This window comes from Bison bison, unplaced genomic scaffold, assembly GCF_000754665.1.
Source record: "Bison bison bison isolate TAMUID 2011002044 unplaced genomic scaffold, Bison_UMD1.0 scf7180017864386, whole genome shotgun sequence".
NCBI lineage: Eukaryota > Metazoa > Chordata > Mammalia > Artiodactyla > Bovidae > Bison > Bison bison.
In genome coordinates this window covers 1,177,712-1,196,888 of record NW_011494958.1, presented here as the reverse complement: position 1 = coordinate 1,196,888, position 19,177 = coordinate 1,177,712, and the positions used below count along the sequence as shown (strand labels likewise).

Sequence of the window (19,177 nt, the reverse complement as noted above, 5' to 3'; positions counted from 1 at the left end):
GATGAAGTTACTTGAGGACTTTTGGTGATCGTGTACTTCAACACACTGAGGGTTTAAAGAAATATTTTCGCCAATGTCCACATCAGAGCCAGTTTCATAATCAACCACCATGCCATCTGGGTTGGCACAATGCCAACTCACATTATTGGTTGAAGCGTTTTGGGTAGGTGGTGATTTTTGTTTGCATCCATATGTGTTTCCATTTTTATCACAGATAAATAAGGACTGCAGTTCATCTTCTGTCTTGCCATCTGAATTATCATCATTCATCCTGAGTATTAACTTTAAACCTCCGCCGTTTTATTTCTTTTTTAACTCCTTTCAAATGAGAGGGAAGGAAAATTTGTCTTCGGTTTTTCAGCACAGTTGAAAGTTTCTCAGTCTAAGATGCTTTGCAGTTGAAATGGTTTGTTGTTTCCTGGAAGAAACAAAAAGTTTCACATTCAAGTGAACATTAGAAAAATCAACAAGTCATTATTTGATTAATTTCAATTGCCTTATTTTTACATTTAAAACCTGCAACTAAGGACATAGGTAATTAAGATACTAGCTACAGACTCAACCTCTTTTCAAACACACTTTTTCATTTGAGGAAATGGGCAAAACGGAAGACAGAGGCAAGATGCTGTTAAAACTGTCCCCTCCCTAACTCACTGCAGTAGAGAAGGACGCCCAAATCTGACAATAGCTTTTCTTTCTTTTTGGTTGACAGAGTTGACCACTGGTTCTAATTTGCCTAGGATGGTCCCAATTTATGCTTATCGTCCCAACATAATTATAAAGAATGCCCTTTTCACTTTCGGAAGGGCCCCCTACTGTCTCCTTGGAGGGTGATTACCAGATAGACTAGGCAGGCACAGCAAAAAAAGGCTGAATATCGATGAAGACTCAGGGCACCAGCATTTCTCTTTCCCCTGCTTTCAGTGTGAATCTCAAACATACTGCACTTCAAAATTGAAAACAAAAGCCATTGATTCTTCATAGTTAAAGTGGTATTCTATTGGAAGTACCAAAAAATGTTAAACTGAGTTACTGTGTGACACAGCAAATCTACTCTGACATATCTACGAAAAAGAAAAACTTGTGTCCAAAAATTTATACACAATAGTACATGATTTGTAATAGAAACATTATTCACAATAGCCCAAAAGTGAAAGCAAGCCACAGGTCTACTAACTGGTAAACAGATAACAAAATGTTATATATCCATGCAATGAAATATTTTTCAGCAAGAGAAAGGAGTATTGATTGGTACGTGCTACAACATGGAATCAACGTTAAGACTTCAAATATTATAAATAAAAGAAGAGTATAAGCAAAAATTACAAAGTATAAGAAGCCAGTAACAAAAGACTACATATGATGTGACACTATTTCCATGACATGTCCAGAATAGGCAAATCTATAGAAAGCAGATGGGTGGTTCTCTAGGGCTAAGAAGGGGCAAGAGGGAAAAGAATGAGGAGTGGCTGCTAACTGGAGCGTGTTTCTTTTTCAAAGTAATGAACTACAAACGTTAAGACTGTGGTGATGGCCGCAAAGGGCTGTACATACCCTAAAACAATTCAATTGTACACTTAAAAAAAAAAAAAACTGTTAAAAACAACCCATGAAAGCTTTCAAATTCAAGGATTTTGTAAATAACTAAAACCTTATTATGCTTTTGGTTAAACTGAAGTGCTTAAGAAAGGCCCAAATATTTAAGCTAAGACTGCAAATAAGTCACACAGATAGACATTTGTTTGAACTGACTTGCTCATCTTGGTAGGTACTGTCAATTGGGTATCATGGTGCTGTTCTGAAGAAATAAAATATCCATCAGGGAAAACAATGACATTCTGTAACCTAGAAAATTGTAAATTAAGAGCAGATCTCATTTTTCTAACTTTCAATCTTTCCTCTGTATTCAAACATACTTCAGTGACCTAAATACAACCAGGACAATAGGAACAAGGGAAGAACTGAAACGATCAGTATCTCCACTAACAGGGCTCTGTGTTTCCTGCCATGAATGCTGAAACCAGCCTTTACTGGGGGCACGAAGAAAGGCCTCAGTGTTTATCTCAATAGCACTCATGTGCATGCATACCAACACATGCAACCAAGAGACTCTGATCTCAAAATAAGTGCTATATAACTCATATACTAACAGAAATAGAAATAGAATTCTATAGAAAATAGAATTTTCTATACTAATATAAAATGTAAATATCTTTTTTTCCCCACTGTAATTCCTTAGTTAGAAAATAAATTACTGAAATAATAAATCTGGGGGCAGCACCTTAATAAAAGATTTTATGAAACACAAATTAACATTTTTAATCCTCAAGTATAAAACAGGTTCAAGCTAAATGAAAAGGGAAGTCCGTGTATTCATATTTTAGCTTTGTGTGTGGAGGGGGGGAGGCGGTGATTTCACAAAGCACTAAATATGCTACACCTTTATGCTTCCATGAAGGCCAATACTCATTTAAGAAACCCTGGTATAAGCAGTTGGGAGTGGTAGAAACAGAAGAATTGAACACAAATCATAGAAGTTATTTGTCTGTATAAACAGATTCACTAAAGTCAACTGATGGAGCTTTCACTTCCTGAGCTCCCTCCTCCAAAGTATATAAAATATGATTTAAAAATTGCAAAAGAATAAAGAAAATGGTTTGTATGTCAAAACATCTCAAATTATTAAAAAAAAAAAATGTACAGAGGATAATTTACACCACTTTGTTGTTTAGTCACTAAGTCGTGTCCGACCCCATGGACTGTAGCCCCACCAGGCTTCTCTTTCCATGGGATTTCCTAGGCGAGAATTCTGGCTTGGGTAGCCACTTCTTTCTCCAGGGGATCTTCCAGATCCAGGGACTGAACCTACATCTCCTGCATTGGCAGGCGGATTCTCTACCACTGAGCCACCAGCAAAGCCCTAATTGACAACATGAGTTACACGTCATTCTCTGCTTAGGTTGTTTCTAGTTTTATTATTAAATATTATTTACTTATAAATAGCACTGGACTACATATTTTTGCTGTTTCCACTGTTTGTCACTGTTTCCCCATCTGTTTGCCATGAATTGATGGGAAACAGTGGAAACAGTGACAGACTTTATTTTGGGGGGGCTCCAAAATCACTGCAGATGATGACTGCAGCCATGAAATTAAAAGACCCTTGCTCCTTGGAAGGAAAGCTATGACCAACCTAGATAGCTTATTAAAAAGCAGAGATATTACTTTGCCAACAAAGATCCATCTAATCAAAGCTATGGTTTTTCCAATATCATGTATGGATGTGAGAGCTGAACCATAAAGAAAGCCGAGAGCCAAAGAATTGATGTTTTGAACTGTGGTGTTGGAGAAGACTCTCGAGGGTCCCTTGGACTGCAAGGAGATCCAACCAGTCAATCCTAAAGGAAATCAGTCCTGAATATTCATTGGAAGGACTAATGCTGAAGCTGAAACTCCAATACTTTGGCTACCTGATGGGAAGAACTGACTCATTAGAAAAGACCCTGATGCTAGGAAAGATTGAAGGCAGGAGGAGAAGCGGATGACAGAGGATGAGATGGTTGGAAGGCATCACCATCTCAATGGACATGAGTTTGGATGGCATCACGACTCAGTGGACGTGAATTTGAGTAAACATCGGGAGTTGGTGATGGACAGGGAGGCTGGGGGTGCTGCGGTCCATGGGGTTGCAAAGAGCCAGACACAACTGAGCGACTGAACTGAACTGAAATATTTTTGCCATCTTTGACTACCTGTTATTGCTTCCTTTGGAAAAACTTCCTGAAAAAAACAGCATCACTGAGTCAAAGGATGTGACTTTTTAAGGCTCTTGATATAGTCTGTCAAATCATTAAAAAAAAAAAGGCAGATTATTAATAACATACATATTAATATGCATATGTAACCTGAGTTTTCTTTTAAAGCTTGTGCATCTTGCTCAGCATTGTCTCCCAAAAATTTTCCCGTGTTACTGGAATACAAAAATATTTCTAACAGTTGTGAAATTCTACTAAAAGTAAGATTAAATTTTTTAGATTTATAAGTCAGTAGATTGCAAAGACTAATAGGAAGATAAAGAACCCATCAATTCTCACATGACTGTTCAGCACACTTGGGTTTATGATTTTTTGAATTCACAGATACAAAAAAAAAAAAACAAAAACTCCAACTCAGTGAACAAAGCTATCAAAAAAATAAATAAATAAATACCACAGGGAGTTCCCTGGCCGTACAGTGGTTAGGACTGTTATGGCTCTGGGTTCAATTCCTAGTCAAGGAGCTAAGATCCCAGAAGGCATGCAGTGAGGGAAAAAAAAACAACCCACCCCACCTCCCTAAAAAAGAAGCCACAAAGAAATGGATTCAGAAGAAATACTTTAGGAAAATTTTGGTAAGAAATCAATTTACTGAAGTCTTTCCTACTTTAGACTTCCCTGGTGGCTCAGATGGTAAAAGCACCTGCCTATAATGCAGGAGACCTGGGTTCAATCCCTGGGATGGGAAGATCCCCTGGATAAGGAAATGGCAACCCACTCCAGTATTCTTGCCTGGAGAATCCCATGGACAGAGGAGCCTGGTAAGCTACAGTCCATGGGGTCGCAAAGAGTCACTGAGCGACTTCACTTCACTTCATTTTTCCTACTTTTAGATAAGAATAGATAAGAGCAGATAAGAGTAAAGAATTAGAGGTACAGAGATGTGAATACCACACGAATTCTGCAGTAAGCTTATCAGCTTCAGGGTTAGTTGCAAGATTAACCTCAACATTCACTGAAGAAAAAAGTAGCTTCAAGACATCATCACTACGGAGATAGAGCCCTGGGCAGGAGAAAGTTGACCAGCCTTCCCTCAGGAATTTTGTAAAAAAAAAAAAAAGGTTAGCCTTGTATTATGGCCAGTTTCATTCCCTTCCTGCCTTAAGAGAAGCACTGACATATACCCACTACCATGTGTGAAACAGACAGCTGGTGGGAAGCTGCTGCAGAGCACAAGAAGCCCACCTCTGTGATGACCTAGAGGGGTGGGATGGGGTGCAGGTGCAGGAGAGAGGCTCAAGAGGGAGGGGATATACTCATACTTGTATCTCATTCACTTTGACATACAGCAGAAACACAACATTGGAAAACAATTATACTTCAACTTAAAAAAGAATAGGACTTCACTGATGGTCCAGTGGTTAAAGAATCACCTGTCAATGCAGGGGACACAGGTTCAATCCCTGGTCTGGGAAGACTCTACATGCCTCGAGGCAGCAGCTAAGCCCCGGCACCACAACCCCAGAGCCCAAGCCCTAGAGTCCGGGAGCCACAACTGCTGAAGCCTGCACGCCCTAGAGCTTGTGCTCTGCAGCAAGAGAGTAGCCCCACTCGCTCCATCTAGAGAAAGCCTCACTCGCTCCATCTAGAGAAAGCCTGTGCATAGCGATGAAGACCCAGCACAGCCAAAAATAAAACAAACAAAAATAAATCTTAAAAAAAAAAAATAGTACCTAAATTTCTATCACAAAGAACTCATTCTCTGACCTAATCTCATGTTCTTTGCCTTAATCTCACCTAACACATGAAGAAATGTCTTTATATTTCCATGATTACAATGTGATTTGTAAAGCCTTTAAAGTTACTACCTTGGGAACTTTTTTTCTTTTTTAACTAAAGCAAAATTAAAGATGCTTAAAAAAACAGAGAGAGAAAAGGTTGGACTAAATCATTCTCACCCAAACGGTTAATTTCTCAAGCTGTCTTTCAGTAGCATTATCTATCAGAACAAAGTAGAATGATTAACTTTGCTCTCCTTTCTAAGAGAGCCATCTGGGAAAATAGGGAGATCTTTTTCCGAGAACAATTTGGATGAGAGAGAACAAATTCTCTACTTATTAAGATTTGGGAATATGATAGGGGAGCTCCTCTTGAAAAAAAGATTCAGTTCAGTTCAGTTGCTCAATTGTGTCCGACTCTTTGCGACCCCATGAATCGCAGCACGGGGCAATTTCTATAATTATCTGTAAGGTCAAATATTGATAGATATGTCGTAAAAGAAACGTTCAATGAAGAGCACCACTGGTACAAGATGTGAGCTATTTCAGCATCTTCAGAAAAAAAATAAGGTTGCTCTCTAAATCTTAGCTTAAGAAGAATGGCTATTAGTTCCCCAAAGATAAAAATTCATTATCATATAGTTGAATTCATTATCATTAATACTGGAGGACATTTTAGAGATTCAATTCAAATTTGCTCATTTTACAAATGATGAAACCACTTCTAAGAAATAAACTACAAGGCTGGACCAAATTAGTTACTAATGGCAGTTTACCATTAGATTACACAATAGTTATATGTTTTCTTTGTCAACTGAACTATAAACCCAGAAGAGGCTAACACATCGGTAGGTATCGTCTACATTTTCCAATGACCCTGCAATGTCGAATCCAATAGTTTGAACTTAATATAGCTAAACTTGAATCCCATATAATTATGAAATACTATGTTTCCACAAGTCACATTGCTTTGCAGCCATAAAGAACTTTACTACTTATTTATGTTAACACACAGCATACCAGTTGTTTAATACAAATATGGCTATAATTTACAGCTTTAAATCATAAAATTATGTCAGTCAACTTTTTAAGAACTCACTAATTACAACTGTAGTTCAGTTCTCTGAGCTTTAAAACCCAAAGTATTATCTAATGTTCAACTTACGGTAAAAAAAGAAAAAAAGACACATGCATTCAAGCCCTGAGTTTAGTAAAGAACATCTTTATATCTAGGAATCAAGTACCAACATACCTACTACTTGCTGGTTTTGTAAGAGCATAACAGTTTTCAGTGAAGCCATTTAAAGGAATGGCTTTTCTTCCTTCTCCAGAAGGAATCTAGAGTTGGTTTAGTAAATTTAAAAATGAAAGCTATGATTAAAAATAATGAAATAATGCCATTTGCAGCAACATGGATGAACCTAGAGAGTATTATACTGAGTGAAGTAAGTCAGACAGAGAAGGAGAAATATCGGATGACATCCTTTATACGTGAAAGATACAAATGAACTTACTTACAAAACAGAGACTTACAGACTTAATGAACTTATGGTTGCCAGGAAGGACGCATAGGGGGAAGGGTTAGTTAGGGAGTTTGGGACAGACACATACATACTGTTACATTTAAAATGGATAACCAACAAGGACCTACTGTGTATTACAGGGAACTCTGCTCAGTGTTATGTGGCTGCCTGGATGAGAGGGGAGTTTGTGGGAGAAAGTGTGTGCACGCGCACACTCAGTCGTGTTTGACTCTATGACCCTGTGGATTATAGCCCGCCAGGCTCCTCTGTTCATGGGATTCTCCAGGCAAGAATACTGGAGTGGGTTGCCATTTCCTCCTCCAGGGGATCTTCCCCATCCAGGGATCAAATCAGCTTCTCTGGTTTCTCCTGCATCACTGGCAAATTCTCTGCCACTGCCTGGGAAGCTCTTGGGGAGAATGAATACGTGCACTTGTGCGAGTGAGTCCCTTCACAGGACTGACCACCTGCAGCTCTCACAACATTCTTTGTTGATCAGCTATACTCAAGTACAAAATAAAAAGTTTTAAAAAAAAATGAAAACAGTAGAAGTTCCACAACAAAACTGAACTTTCAATAATTTAGAAAAGAGATACAAATCAACTGGGCTGCTTGTAAAAAAAAAAGCAGACTGAGTCAGTAGATCACTGGTGGGGCCTGAGAGTCTGCATTTTGTATTCATTTCCCTAGTGATGCTGAAACTTCTGGGCCATGGACCATCCTTGGAGTAGCAGGGATGTAGCAGAGTGCGCTGAGCAAAGACTGCCCACCGAGTCAATCGGATCAATACAGGAACTCGTCGGTCAGAAGCAGTTAGCCTCACATCCAACTTTATAGTTTGTTCTCCAAAACAGACATTTCCTACTTTTGAACCCTTAATTTATGCCTTTGCTTTTTCCTCTCAGCTTCCCAGATGGCACCAGTGGTAAAGAACCTGCCTGCCAATGCAGGAGACGCATGTTCGATCCCTGGGTTGGGAAGATCCACTGGAGGAGGGAATGGCAACCCACTCCAGTATTCTTGCCTGGAGAATCACATGGACAGAGGAGTCTGGGGGCTATAGTCCATGGGGTCACAAAGGGCCAGACACTACTGAAGTGAACTAGCAGCTCAGACAGCTAATATGCCCTCTATAGAAAATAACTGGAAAAATTTTTTATAGTCAGAGTTTATGTTGCTTCTAAATCCTACTTGAGTTTATTCCTTCCACATGGAGGGAGTTCAGTTAATGCAACATTCCTGCCCCTCTTCTGTGCTTTTATTCATTCCATCCAGAAGCAGGAATGTGACTGGATTCCACAAATTCAGAAGAACCAGCTGGGTGAGGACTAGTAATGATGAGGGGGGCATTTGCCTCGGGCACTAAATTTAAGACAGACTCAGTAACAGTCCCCACTGGAGCCTGAGGCGAGGAAAAAGTCAGTAATGCTGACCCCATCTTCATTTTAAATTTTGAGATTTTGTTTATGCTTTTTTTCTTAACATTCTGATATTTTAAAATAGCGCATTAAATATTTATCTTGATCACCGAGGTTTTTCTGGCCTCACTCTCTTCACCCTAGTCTCAGCCCCGTTGCCCATAGAGAACACAAGCTCTATTCTGTTCCCCTGTCCCTACAGTGCAGGGACACTTAAAATTGTAATTCATCTGTAATCATCTAGCCACCTTACTCTCTTTCCTATTTCTCAGATGGTTCATAACCAGAGAGAGGAAGGAGGAGAGTATCCAAGAATCAGCAGCTAACCCTGACCACGTGCTGGCCACGCTTTGGAGCAGAGCATAGGAAGCCGGGCCCCCGGATGCTGGATGGGGTGGCAGGAGGTCGGGGGGAGGGGGCAGCGACAGAATCCCCCAGGAAGGGCTGCAGTGGCTGCGGCAACCCAAGGAAGCTCGTGGGGCTTTGGACTGTGCTTTTTCACAAACCACTGCAGGAGGGCGTCTATACTGTAACCATCAGCTCAGCCAGTCTGAACAGCCGTCTCAAAAAACAAGGTATTATTTATTGAGCCCTCTCAAAACTGTAAATATGTCACACTAGGCAGCAAACCATCAGAAATTAAGAAGGGGTAAAGTGTGCGGGAGTAAAACCCATGTGGGGAAACTGGGGCTCCTGCCCTGGCCAAAGTGGAAGGTGCTTAGGCTCAAGGCACTGCCTATCCTGTAATCCAATGGCAACCCACTCCAGTATTATCATCTGGAAAACTCCATGGACAAAGGAGCCTGGTGGGTTACAGTTCATGAGCTGGACAGGACTGAGTGAGTAACACAACAACAATGATCTTGTAATCCAGCTCACTTTTTCAGCTGGAAGGTTGGTTTTAAATAACACGGACTGGGCGAGAGGCTTTAAGCCTAAAACTGTACATTCTTCTGACCTGAGTGAACAGCTGCAGCTCACAGGAGTTGGGTCCGTGGGAGAGTGGCTGTCTCCACGGAAGGAGGCTGCACAAGTCTGCATCTTGAAGAGAACCGGGCCAGGGACCCCTGTCTGAAACAAAGCCACTTGGGTGGAAGCCTGAGGACAGGCTGTTCGCAGGCAGCCTCTCTGTGCGGGGCACCCAGCTGGACCTCGAACAGGGCCTGGCAGACGTGGGCGAAAGCAGAGGCTCCAACAGACCCATTAGACAGCTGGCGGGAAGCTCGGGTGAGGCTCAACTACAACTGTAGGGAAGAGAGTTGTGAGGGCCCTTTCAGACATTGGTGGTCTACAGAATACATGCCTCGCTCATGACAGCAAAGCAGAAGATTCCTGTGTGCCCCACGGAAAACGAGAATGTTTCTGGCTTTCAACTGTTAGCAACAGATCTGGCAGGTGGCGCTAGACAAGTCACCCCCAATTCCATTCTAACCAGTCAATTAATTCTAAAGGAAATCAACCCTGAATATTCACTGGAAAGACTGATGCTGAAGCTCCAATACTTTGGCCACATGATTCAAACAGCCGGCTCACTGGGAAAGACCCTGATGCCAGGAAACATGGAGGGCAGGAGGAGAAGGGGACAACAGAGGATGAGATGGTTGGATGGCATCACCGACTCGGTGGATATGAGTATGAACAATCACAAGGAGATGGTGTAGAACAGGGGAGCCTGGAATGCTTCAGTCCTTGGGGTCACATAGAGTCGGACATGATTTAGCCATTGAACAACAAACAAACACATTCAGAGACAATGTGGGAATGTAGATGGGCTTTGGTGAACAGGAATCCATGTGGGATTTCAGAAGTTTCAAGAATCACAACACCAGCCCCCCAACACACATACACACCCCAAAGTGTTTCCAATTCCTCCTTGATTGGATAATTAAATACTAAGGAGTAAATCCTCCATAAGACTCAGGTTTCTTATATTTAAGAAATCTAGAAAAGAGGCATAAGCAATAAGCTGTTAGCAGCACAAACATGAAAATGTTTGCTTAAAAGAGAGGGTTAAGGTGTGTCATAGGTGGGGGCTTTCCTAGTGCAGAGCAGTGACCTTCAGAAACACTAAAAACCATTTTAGAAACTACAGCTCAGATAAACTTTCCCTGTATTACTATTTTAGGGTTAGGCTATTGGGTTGTTTTCAAAATGTGGTAGTTTGGGAAGGGGGAAAAGGGACAAGATGATACCGGGGTCACCTGTGTGCCCTTCACACTCTGGCTGCTGAACTAACAACTCGGCAGTAATGACAGCCCTGACTATGAAGAACTCAGACCGTGTTTTCTGGAAGAACATGAAGTCCATCTAGATTCTGAGACCTCTTTAGCCTGACAACCTGAGTAAGATACTCGTGTGCTAAGTTGCTTCAGTTGTGTCTGACTCTTTGCGACCCCATGGACTGTAGCCCACCAGGCTCCTCTGTCCGTGGGATTCTCCAGGAAAGAACACTGGAGTGGGTTGACATGCCCTCCTCCGGGGGATCTTCCTGCCCAGGGATTGAATCTGTGTCTCCTGCATTGGCAGGCGGGTTCTTGACCACTAGAGCCACCTAGGAAGCCCCAGATACTGGTAAGGATATTTAATGAAACTGAATTCTGGTCTTTTAATTCAAAGTCTCCAGAAAGTAAGGTCCATAAGGACAGGATTTCTTCTCCCTTGGGTCTGGTTTATTCACCAAAATATCCCCAATACTTGGAAGAGTACACAGAGTGGATTTTCAATAAACTGTTGAGTTAATGAATATATGAAAGGGCCATGAAAATTTGACTTTGAACTTTCACTTCTGTAACATATTTCAACTTTAACTTTCAAAGTTAGGCAATTCTACAATTAACTTTCCCCTAGAATCATGACAGTGGTAGAGGTTTATAATCAAATTTAGGCATCGTCACTATATTATTGGCAGCCTTCCCAGGTGGCCCAGTGGTAAATAATTTGCCTGCGATGTAGGAGACACAAGAGACGTGGGTTCAATCTCTGGGTCAGGAAGATCCCCTGGAGGAGGGCATGACAACCCACTCCTGTATTCCTGCCTGAGAAATCCCATGGAAAGGGGAGCCTAGTGGGCTGTAGTCCATGGGGTCACAAAGAGTCAGACATGCCTAAGCACACACATACACACACACATGTTACTGGCAATTTAACTCTGTCATGGGAACTCACTGTAATTTGTGGGACAACATGGCTTTATACCATCTGAGATTAGAAAGAGGAAAGTAAAATTAAGTCCCAGGCACAGAGTGGCCAGAGTCAATGTAATTAATGCAACCATCAGAGCCTCCAAACTCTCTGCCCAGATGTGCTAGAAAAATACCCAAAAGGAGAGAGGTTTCACTGGGGAGCAGTCCCTTGAACCCTCAAGGGCAAGGCCCTGGTTAACCATGGGTTAGATTCTAAGTACAACGTGTGAAGAGACCCAGAACCAGAGAGGTTGGAGGAGAATCTGTTCCCTGCACATGGAAGCTCAGTCTATCCTCCGTGTCAATCTGACCTTTACCTTCATCCTGCCCTGAGGATGGGCGTACTATATCTGCCTGGAAAAATGGGGACAAGTAGATGGGGCAGGCTTGGCTGAGCTCTGCCCACTGTCTTCTGGGAGTGAGCTGGCCTGTGGGGAGAACAGGACCCCCCACTCCAGGGCAGCCCTACAGTGACCAGGAGAACCGAATTCTGGGGGCTGTACCAGAGTTCCAATTTACTTACATTTTCACCAGAACATATTCCTTTGTTCTTTTTATTTTTTTTAAGATATAACAGCCATCCTATTGTGTATGAAGTGATATATCATCGTGGCTCTGAACTGTATTCGCCTAATGACTCATGATGTGGAGCATCTTTTCACGTGCATACTGATCATTTGTTTATTTTCTTTAGAGAAATGTCTATTCAAGTCCTTTCCCATTTTTCAATTGGTCTTTTTGATACTACGGTTGTTTAGCCCACTCTTTAAGATCACACGCTTTAGAAAAATATTTTCCTTTTCTCTGGGAAGCTTGACTGACTTAGTCTGTTGGAGCAGGCCCAACATCAACTCCTGTTACTAAACTGGTGTTACAGGTTGCATTGCGTGTCTCAAAAAGAGACTTACGAATGGGCATTGTTTGGAAATAGGGTCTTTATGAATGCAATCAAGTTAAGATTAAAGTCATTAGCGTGGGCCCTAATTCAACATTAGACTAGTGTCTGTATAAGAGAAGGATCATGCAAAGAGAGAGGAATGCCATATAAAGGCACAGAGACACAGGGTGAAGACAGCCACATGAAGTGGAGGCAGAGACTATAGACTTACACTGACAAGTAGGTGAGAGCTAGAAGAGGCAAGGAAGCATCCTCACCCAAAAGCTTCGGGTGGGCAGGTCCTGCTGACACCTTGACTTTGAATTTCTGGCCTTCAGAGCTCTGAGAATAGGTTTCTGTCAATTTAAGCCAACCAGTTTGTGTCACTTTGTTACAAACTACTACAACTCTGTTCTAGAAAAACAGTGCATCACTCAAGTCCTTTTACAGGTTGGTTGTATGGAATTCAGAACACAGTTTCCATTATTTTAAACACACACACCCATAAATGATGACTGGGTTCCCAGGCAGCCTAGGGATGGCATTTTAACCCTTCCTGGAGCATAAGCACAGCCCAATAGTACTGCTATATCTCCCAGAATTATGGGAAATTCAGTGAGCATTGGACATGGGGCCCTAAGTCATGTCCGACTCTTTGCAACCCCATGGACTGTAGCCCACCGGGCTCTGCTGTTCATGGGATTCTCCAGGCAAGAATACTAGAGAGGGTTGCTATTCCCTTCTCCAGGGGATCTTCCCAACACAGGGATCAAGCCATGTGAGCCACCAGGGAAGCCCATGCCAGCAACACAAACCCTCTCCCATAGCCACAGCCTCCAGATAAGTATACCTTTTCTCTCTAAAGCACTCGAAGTGCTCCCTGTTGCCCAGATGCTGACTATCTATCCTTGCCGCCCTCTTCCACACACACCTGCACTCCAAGTGCACAGCCAGTGACAAGAAAGACTATAGCTCCTCCAGATGTTTCTCTCCCTGCTTGTAAAGGCAGCAAAAGTTTAAACTGTCTTTCACTTCAAGGATGAGTAGCAGTGAAAAGAAATGATTTGAGGTAAAGATCTTGGTTTTAATCCAAAACTATCTTTACCTTTGGGAAAGTTAACCCAGGTAGCAACTAACAATTCAACTAACAAGTCCAGCAACAGTGGAAAGAGATTTACCTTTTTTATTATAAATATGATGGTTAATACCTCAGTTTAGAATTTCAATCCATATAAATTTAACAATAAAAAAATCAAAAGAACAGACTCCTATTTAAGCTCAAAGTTTCAGTCTTTTCATCTGAAACTCACAAGCAGATGTAAAAGAGTCAAATGCCAAACTTAACCTTGAGGATGATGGTAGCAAAAGCAATGCAAACACACCATCACACAAAAGCTACACAGAAAGTTACGGTAAAAGTGCCAATGAACAAAGCAATATTGCCAAGAACGTTTCATTGTGTAACTAAAAATGAACACAAGTAGTACCTTCCCCCGTTCTCCCTAAAATACAAAGTCATCCTTCCACATATGAAGACACGTGACTTTGATACAGCACGCTTACTCTTTGCCTAGTCTGAAATCATTATAATCAATTTTTAAAATATTTACTTGAAAAGGAAAAAAATAAGAATAACAAAAAATCCACTATTATGTGACACGATAATCACAAACCTCAATATCTGAGGGCAGAAACGACTTACTAGAGTACAAAGAAGTCAAACAAGTTTGCAAAGAACATACTGCAGGGTGCAAGGCAGACAGGCTGCACAAACCCAGAGGGACCCAGGAATTAGACACACAAACAACAGAAGGTGGGCAGGCGGTGCTCACGATGGGGAGAATATCTGTCTCTGTTGTTCAGTCACTAAGTTGTGTCTGACTCTTTGTGACCCCATGGACCACAGTACACCAGGCTTCCCTGTCCTTCAGTACCTTCCAGAATTTGCTCACATTCGTGTCCATTGAGTGGGTGGTGCTATCTAACCATCTCATCCTCTGCCGCCCCCTTCTCCTTTTGCCTTCAATCTCTCCCAGCATCAGGATCTTTTCCAATGAGTGAGCTATAAGGAATTATAATTCTCTGTAAGGATCCACTAAACACCTCCTCTGCCCAGGTCCCCACCTCTACCCTATACATTTAGACAACTGTCCCGACTCTGGCAACAGCCATATGATCTTAGAAGAAACGGGCGAGACACCCCCATTTAGAGCCACCAGACCCAGAAGAGGGCACGGATAAGGCACGGTGGGTACAAACAGGGAAATTTGGTGAAATTTTTCCTATAAAATGGTAGGACTACCAACGCACTTCCTGTCCGCAGCTCCATAAAAAGCTTATCATTGCCAGGCTTAAACAGCCCAGGCAAAGGATAAGATTATTTGCAGGAGAACAATGCTTGGAAAGAACAGAGAAAAAGACCCACAGATACTGACACCAAAGGTTTCACATTATCATGCCTCCCAGGGTAAACCCTGCCCTGAAGACAGAGACAGTTTTCTGAGCTTTTTTAGAAGATCAACCTGATGCAAGGAAGCCAAGCATCAACTAGATATTTGAGGACATTCTGATATAAAAGAAAAACAAATAATAAAAAAAAATTCTCAGAGGAAATTGAGGCCATGCTGGCAAGAGAAGAAAAATTAGAAAATCTGTAATTAATAGCCTGAAATATATATCCATGCTAAAACTGCGATTATTTTAAAAAATATAAGGATATAAGAATGCTCAGAAATCAATGTGAAAGTCATAATGAAAAATTTCAGAAGATATAATCTAACAAACTAGCTCAGAAATGTAAACTAACTCAGAAATTTTCACAAAAATGAAAAAGGATTTTTTTTTAATTAAAGATTAATCCATGTGATCCAGTATTCAACTCATAGTATTATAAGAGGGAAAAGAAAAATTTTGTAGTAAAATATAATTAAAGAAATAATACAAATTCTTCCTAGAGCTGATGAACTAAAGCCTCCAGATTGAAGAGGTGCATTGTTTGTTCTACACAATAAATGAACAAGCTTTGATCACTGCATGTCACTGATGTTTCAGAAAAGTTAGAGTTTAGTGACAAACAGCAGCCACTATACGACTCTTACACGCTAACAGCAGTTCCAAGCACCATACATCTTGTATAATCCACAAACAAGCTTTCAGAGGCATCAAGTACTATTATCCTCACTTCACACATGAGGAAACTGAGGCCCAGAGAGTTATATAACTTGCCGTAGCCGTGTAGTTAGAAGGAGGCAACCCTAGACAGTCTGGGGTCATGCCTGTGGTTTCACTCCATGCTATGAAAAGGACTTATGGAACACATTTGAGTCAGTTCTAATGAGGTGGATGAACCTAGAGCCTATTATACACAGTGAAGTAAGTCAGAAAGAGAAAGACAAATATCGTATATTAACACATATATACGGAGTCTAAAATGATGGCTACCGATGACTCTAAGTGCAGGGCAGCAAAGGAGACACAAACTTACAGAACGGACTTTTGGATTCTGTGGGAGAAGAAAAAGGTGGGATGATTACGAGAACAACATTGCCACATACACAATACCATATGCAAAGCTGCCAGGGGGAGTTTGATGTACGACCCAGGGCAACCAAAGCTGGTGCTCTGTGACAACCTAGAGGGATGGGGTGGGGAGGAAGGTGGGAAGGTACAGGATGGAGGGGACAAGTATATCCTATGGCTGATGCATATTGATGTATGGCAAAAACCATGCTGACTCATACTGAGGTATGGCAAAAACATCACAATATTGTAAACTAATTATTCTCCAATTAAAATAAATAAATAATATTTTTTTAAAAAAAAGACTTACAGAAGACCAGGTATCAGAATAGCAGACTTTACCATATTAATACTGAAAGCTAGAAGACAAATGAAGTGATATCTTCAAAGTTCTGAGAGAAACGTTCAAATAGGAATTCCAATCCTGCCAAGCCACAAATCCAACTTGAGTGAATAAAGGGGACTTTAGGCACACAAAGCCTCACATTTCTCTCTCCTACATGTTTTCTCAGGAAATCTACAAGAGGCTGAATGCTGCCATCGTGAGGAATTAAACCAAAGAGGGGTATCATGGAGGAAACAGAAAGTCCAAGAGGAGAAAAAAGGAAGAACTCTCCAGAAAAGCCCAGGTGACAGCTGTGTCCTCTAGGGCAGCAGGAAATCAGCGGTCCGACAAGGACGTCTGCGGGAAAAACAGAGCTAATCAGCTTTAGGAAGTTGGCACCAACTGAGAAACTGAACTGAGAGAAATGTGAGAGAGCTTTTGAAGGATGTGAGCTGTTTCTGCCAGATATTAAAACTAATAATAAAAAAGAAACATCACCCACTTCCCTCTGGCTGGCCCACCAGCACGTGGCCGTTCATTGCTGCCTCTACCATCATCACCTGCCTCTTTGCCAGCTGACATGCCCTGTTGCCCCCTGCACAGCAGGGGACTTGGGCAAGGGTGCTGAAGGCAGGCAAGGGGTGCACAGAGACAAACCAACTGACAGCCAGGCAGCCCCTAAGGACAGACATTCAGGCAGGAAAGTCTCCCTGCCCTCTCTTCCTTCCACGATCAGAAACTTGTCACCCTACCTTCACAAATGATGGGAGGAAGAAATGGGAAAAATACCCTTCCAGTATCCCCCAAATGTCTGAGCCTTCAATATTGAGTTTTTTCTTTATAAAAATGTACTTTTATTGTATAAAACAAAAAAACAAAAAGAAACATCATAAAATGTCAGTTGTATCACAGAAATACTATTCATAGTCATTTTGATTTAAGAGATGAAAGGAAACACAAGAAACAGTGGAGAGAAGAAACATGACTGTCTCTGAGAACAGAGTGGGCTGTTCTTTTACATAAGCCTCTGCAGAGCACTACTTATCTTCTTAAACTCTGAACATTTGATAAAAAGTTAATGAATTTGTTGTTCTCTTGTTTCCAACTCTTTGCGACCCCATGGACTGCAGCATGCCAGTCCTTTACCATCTCCCGGAGCTTGCTCAAACTCATGTCTGTTGAGTCAGTTATGCCATCCACCCATCTCGTCCTCTGTTTGGTGAAAGAATTATTTTGAACCCTTTCTATTTATCTTCTTTTCTCCTCTTATCAAACAAGGCTGCTGTCTTAGTTCCTTTTAAAACCCTCAACAGCTTGGCTTTTCTGTGGCTGAGCCTCAGGAGAAACCAGTGAGATTACAGACAGGACTCCAAGAAGAAAGCCAAACTTGAGCTGCAAGGGGCCTCTTCCTGAGCCTAAAACTAGCAGCTTCCTCGCTGCTGCACTATCCTGACAGTGTCTTTGTTCACCTTAAGCCAGCAGCCACACCTCAACATTGTCCTGCTAACTCAAGCCACTCTTAAGGACACCTATAGACCATCAAGGTCAAATGTCAGATGCTGTTCTAACTATATTTCAAAGCCAAGAGTCCCTTGGACTTCCCTACAGTCCTAGACATGCTGTAGGCTCCCCTACAGTGGCAAAGAATCCATCTGCAAATGCAGAGAACGTGGGTCCGATCCCTGGTCTGGGAAGATTTCACATACGGAGGGCAACTAAAGCCTGTGTACCGCAGCTCCTGAGCCCATGTGCTGTGATTACTGAGGCCCGAGTGTCTACAGCCCATGCTCTGCAACAAGAGAAGCCACCACAACCAGAGTAGCCCCACTCACCGCATCCAGAGAAAGCCTGCCCTCAGAAATGGAGACCCAGTGCAGTCAAATAAATAGCCCCTCTTGTAAAACACATCCTTGCATCAGAAACATTAAAATGCAAAAACATATGTCTTAGAAATGAACAAATACTATAATTTAAAAGTTCAACACTTCAAAGTCACTGACTCTCAGGGTTACAAGAGACCTTAAAAATGACCTGTGGAATCTTAACACTAATCTGACATTTAAATCCTCTTAAGCTGTAATCAACCAAATCTCTGCCCCTCCAGAGAATGTACAATGGTTCCTGGCAGTTCCTACTTCCCCTGTCTAAACACTCCCTGCCCAGACTCATAAAGTATACAATAGGATTTAGGATTCAAAGTCCAGCCATAGCAGACAGAAAACCTCAAATAAGTGGCAAAAGACAAGTTTATTTCTGTCTCAGACAAAAGCCTGCATAGGTTGTCCAGGGTCAAGAGATCCACCTATTAGGGACCAGGGATCCATCTTTCTCCTTCCTCTCCTGTGCATGACCTCAACCTACGGCCCCAAATGGCATTATCTGTGTTTCCTTGAATAGGGCAAAAGGGTCCAGAGGCAATAAACATGAAAGTTAAGTCCAGATAACACAGCATACTGAAGCCAGTGGCCAAAACCTGACCATCCAGCCACACCTGCCCATAAGGCAGGCTGAGGCATGGACACCAATACAGCATACCTACACCTGGTTAAAAATCCTATAAACATAAAAGATGGGGAGAAGTGGAGTGATGGACAGCCACCTCTGTCACATTTAACCACAGACCCCATGCTCCACTCCACAGAGTACTACTCTTCACTACCAAGGGACTAGATCTGTATTAAGACAATCAGGTTTTCTAGAAGCCAGGAGGTCTCAATCTCAGATCCTTTCTGAGAGTACCTTGCTAGACTCTGGGGAAAAGTTCTTGTGGGGAGATCTTCACCGTTAGGACATGAAAGTG

The 19,177-nt window shown here is 41.8% G+C and overlaps 1 protein-coding gene across 1 annotated transcript in view; it reads right to left on the bottom strand.

Annotated features, from left to right (window-relative positions):
• Nucleotides 1-269: 269 nt before the first annotated feature.
• Nucleotides 270-19,177, bottom strand: part of LOC105001960 (cuticle collagen 2C-like) — a 64,050-nt gene continuing 45,142 nt past the window's right edge. Inside the window, exon 4 of the mRNA XM_010858396.1 lies at nucleotides 270-418. Within this exon, the coding sequence (XP_010856698.1) occupies nucleotides 358-418 (61 nt within the window). The 3' untranslated portion in view covers nucleotides 270-357. The remainder of the gene's footprint in view (nucleotides 419-19,177) is intronic.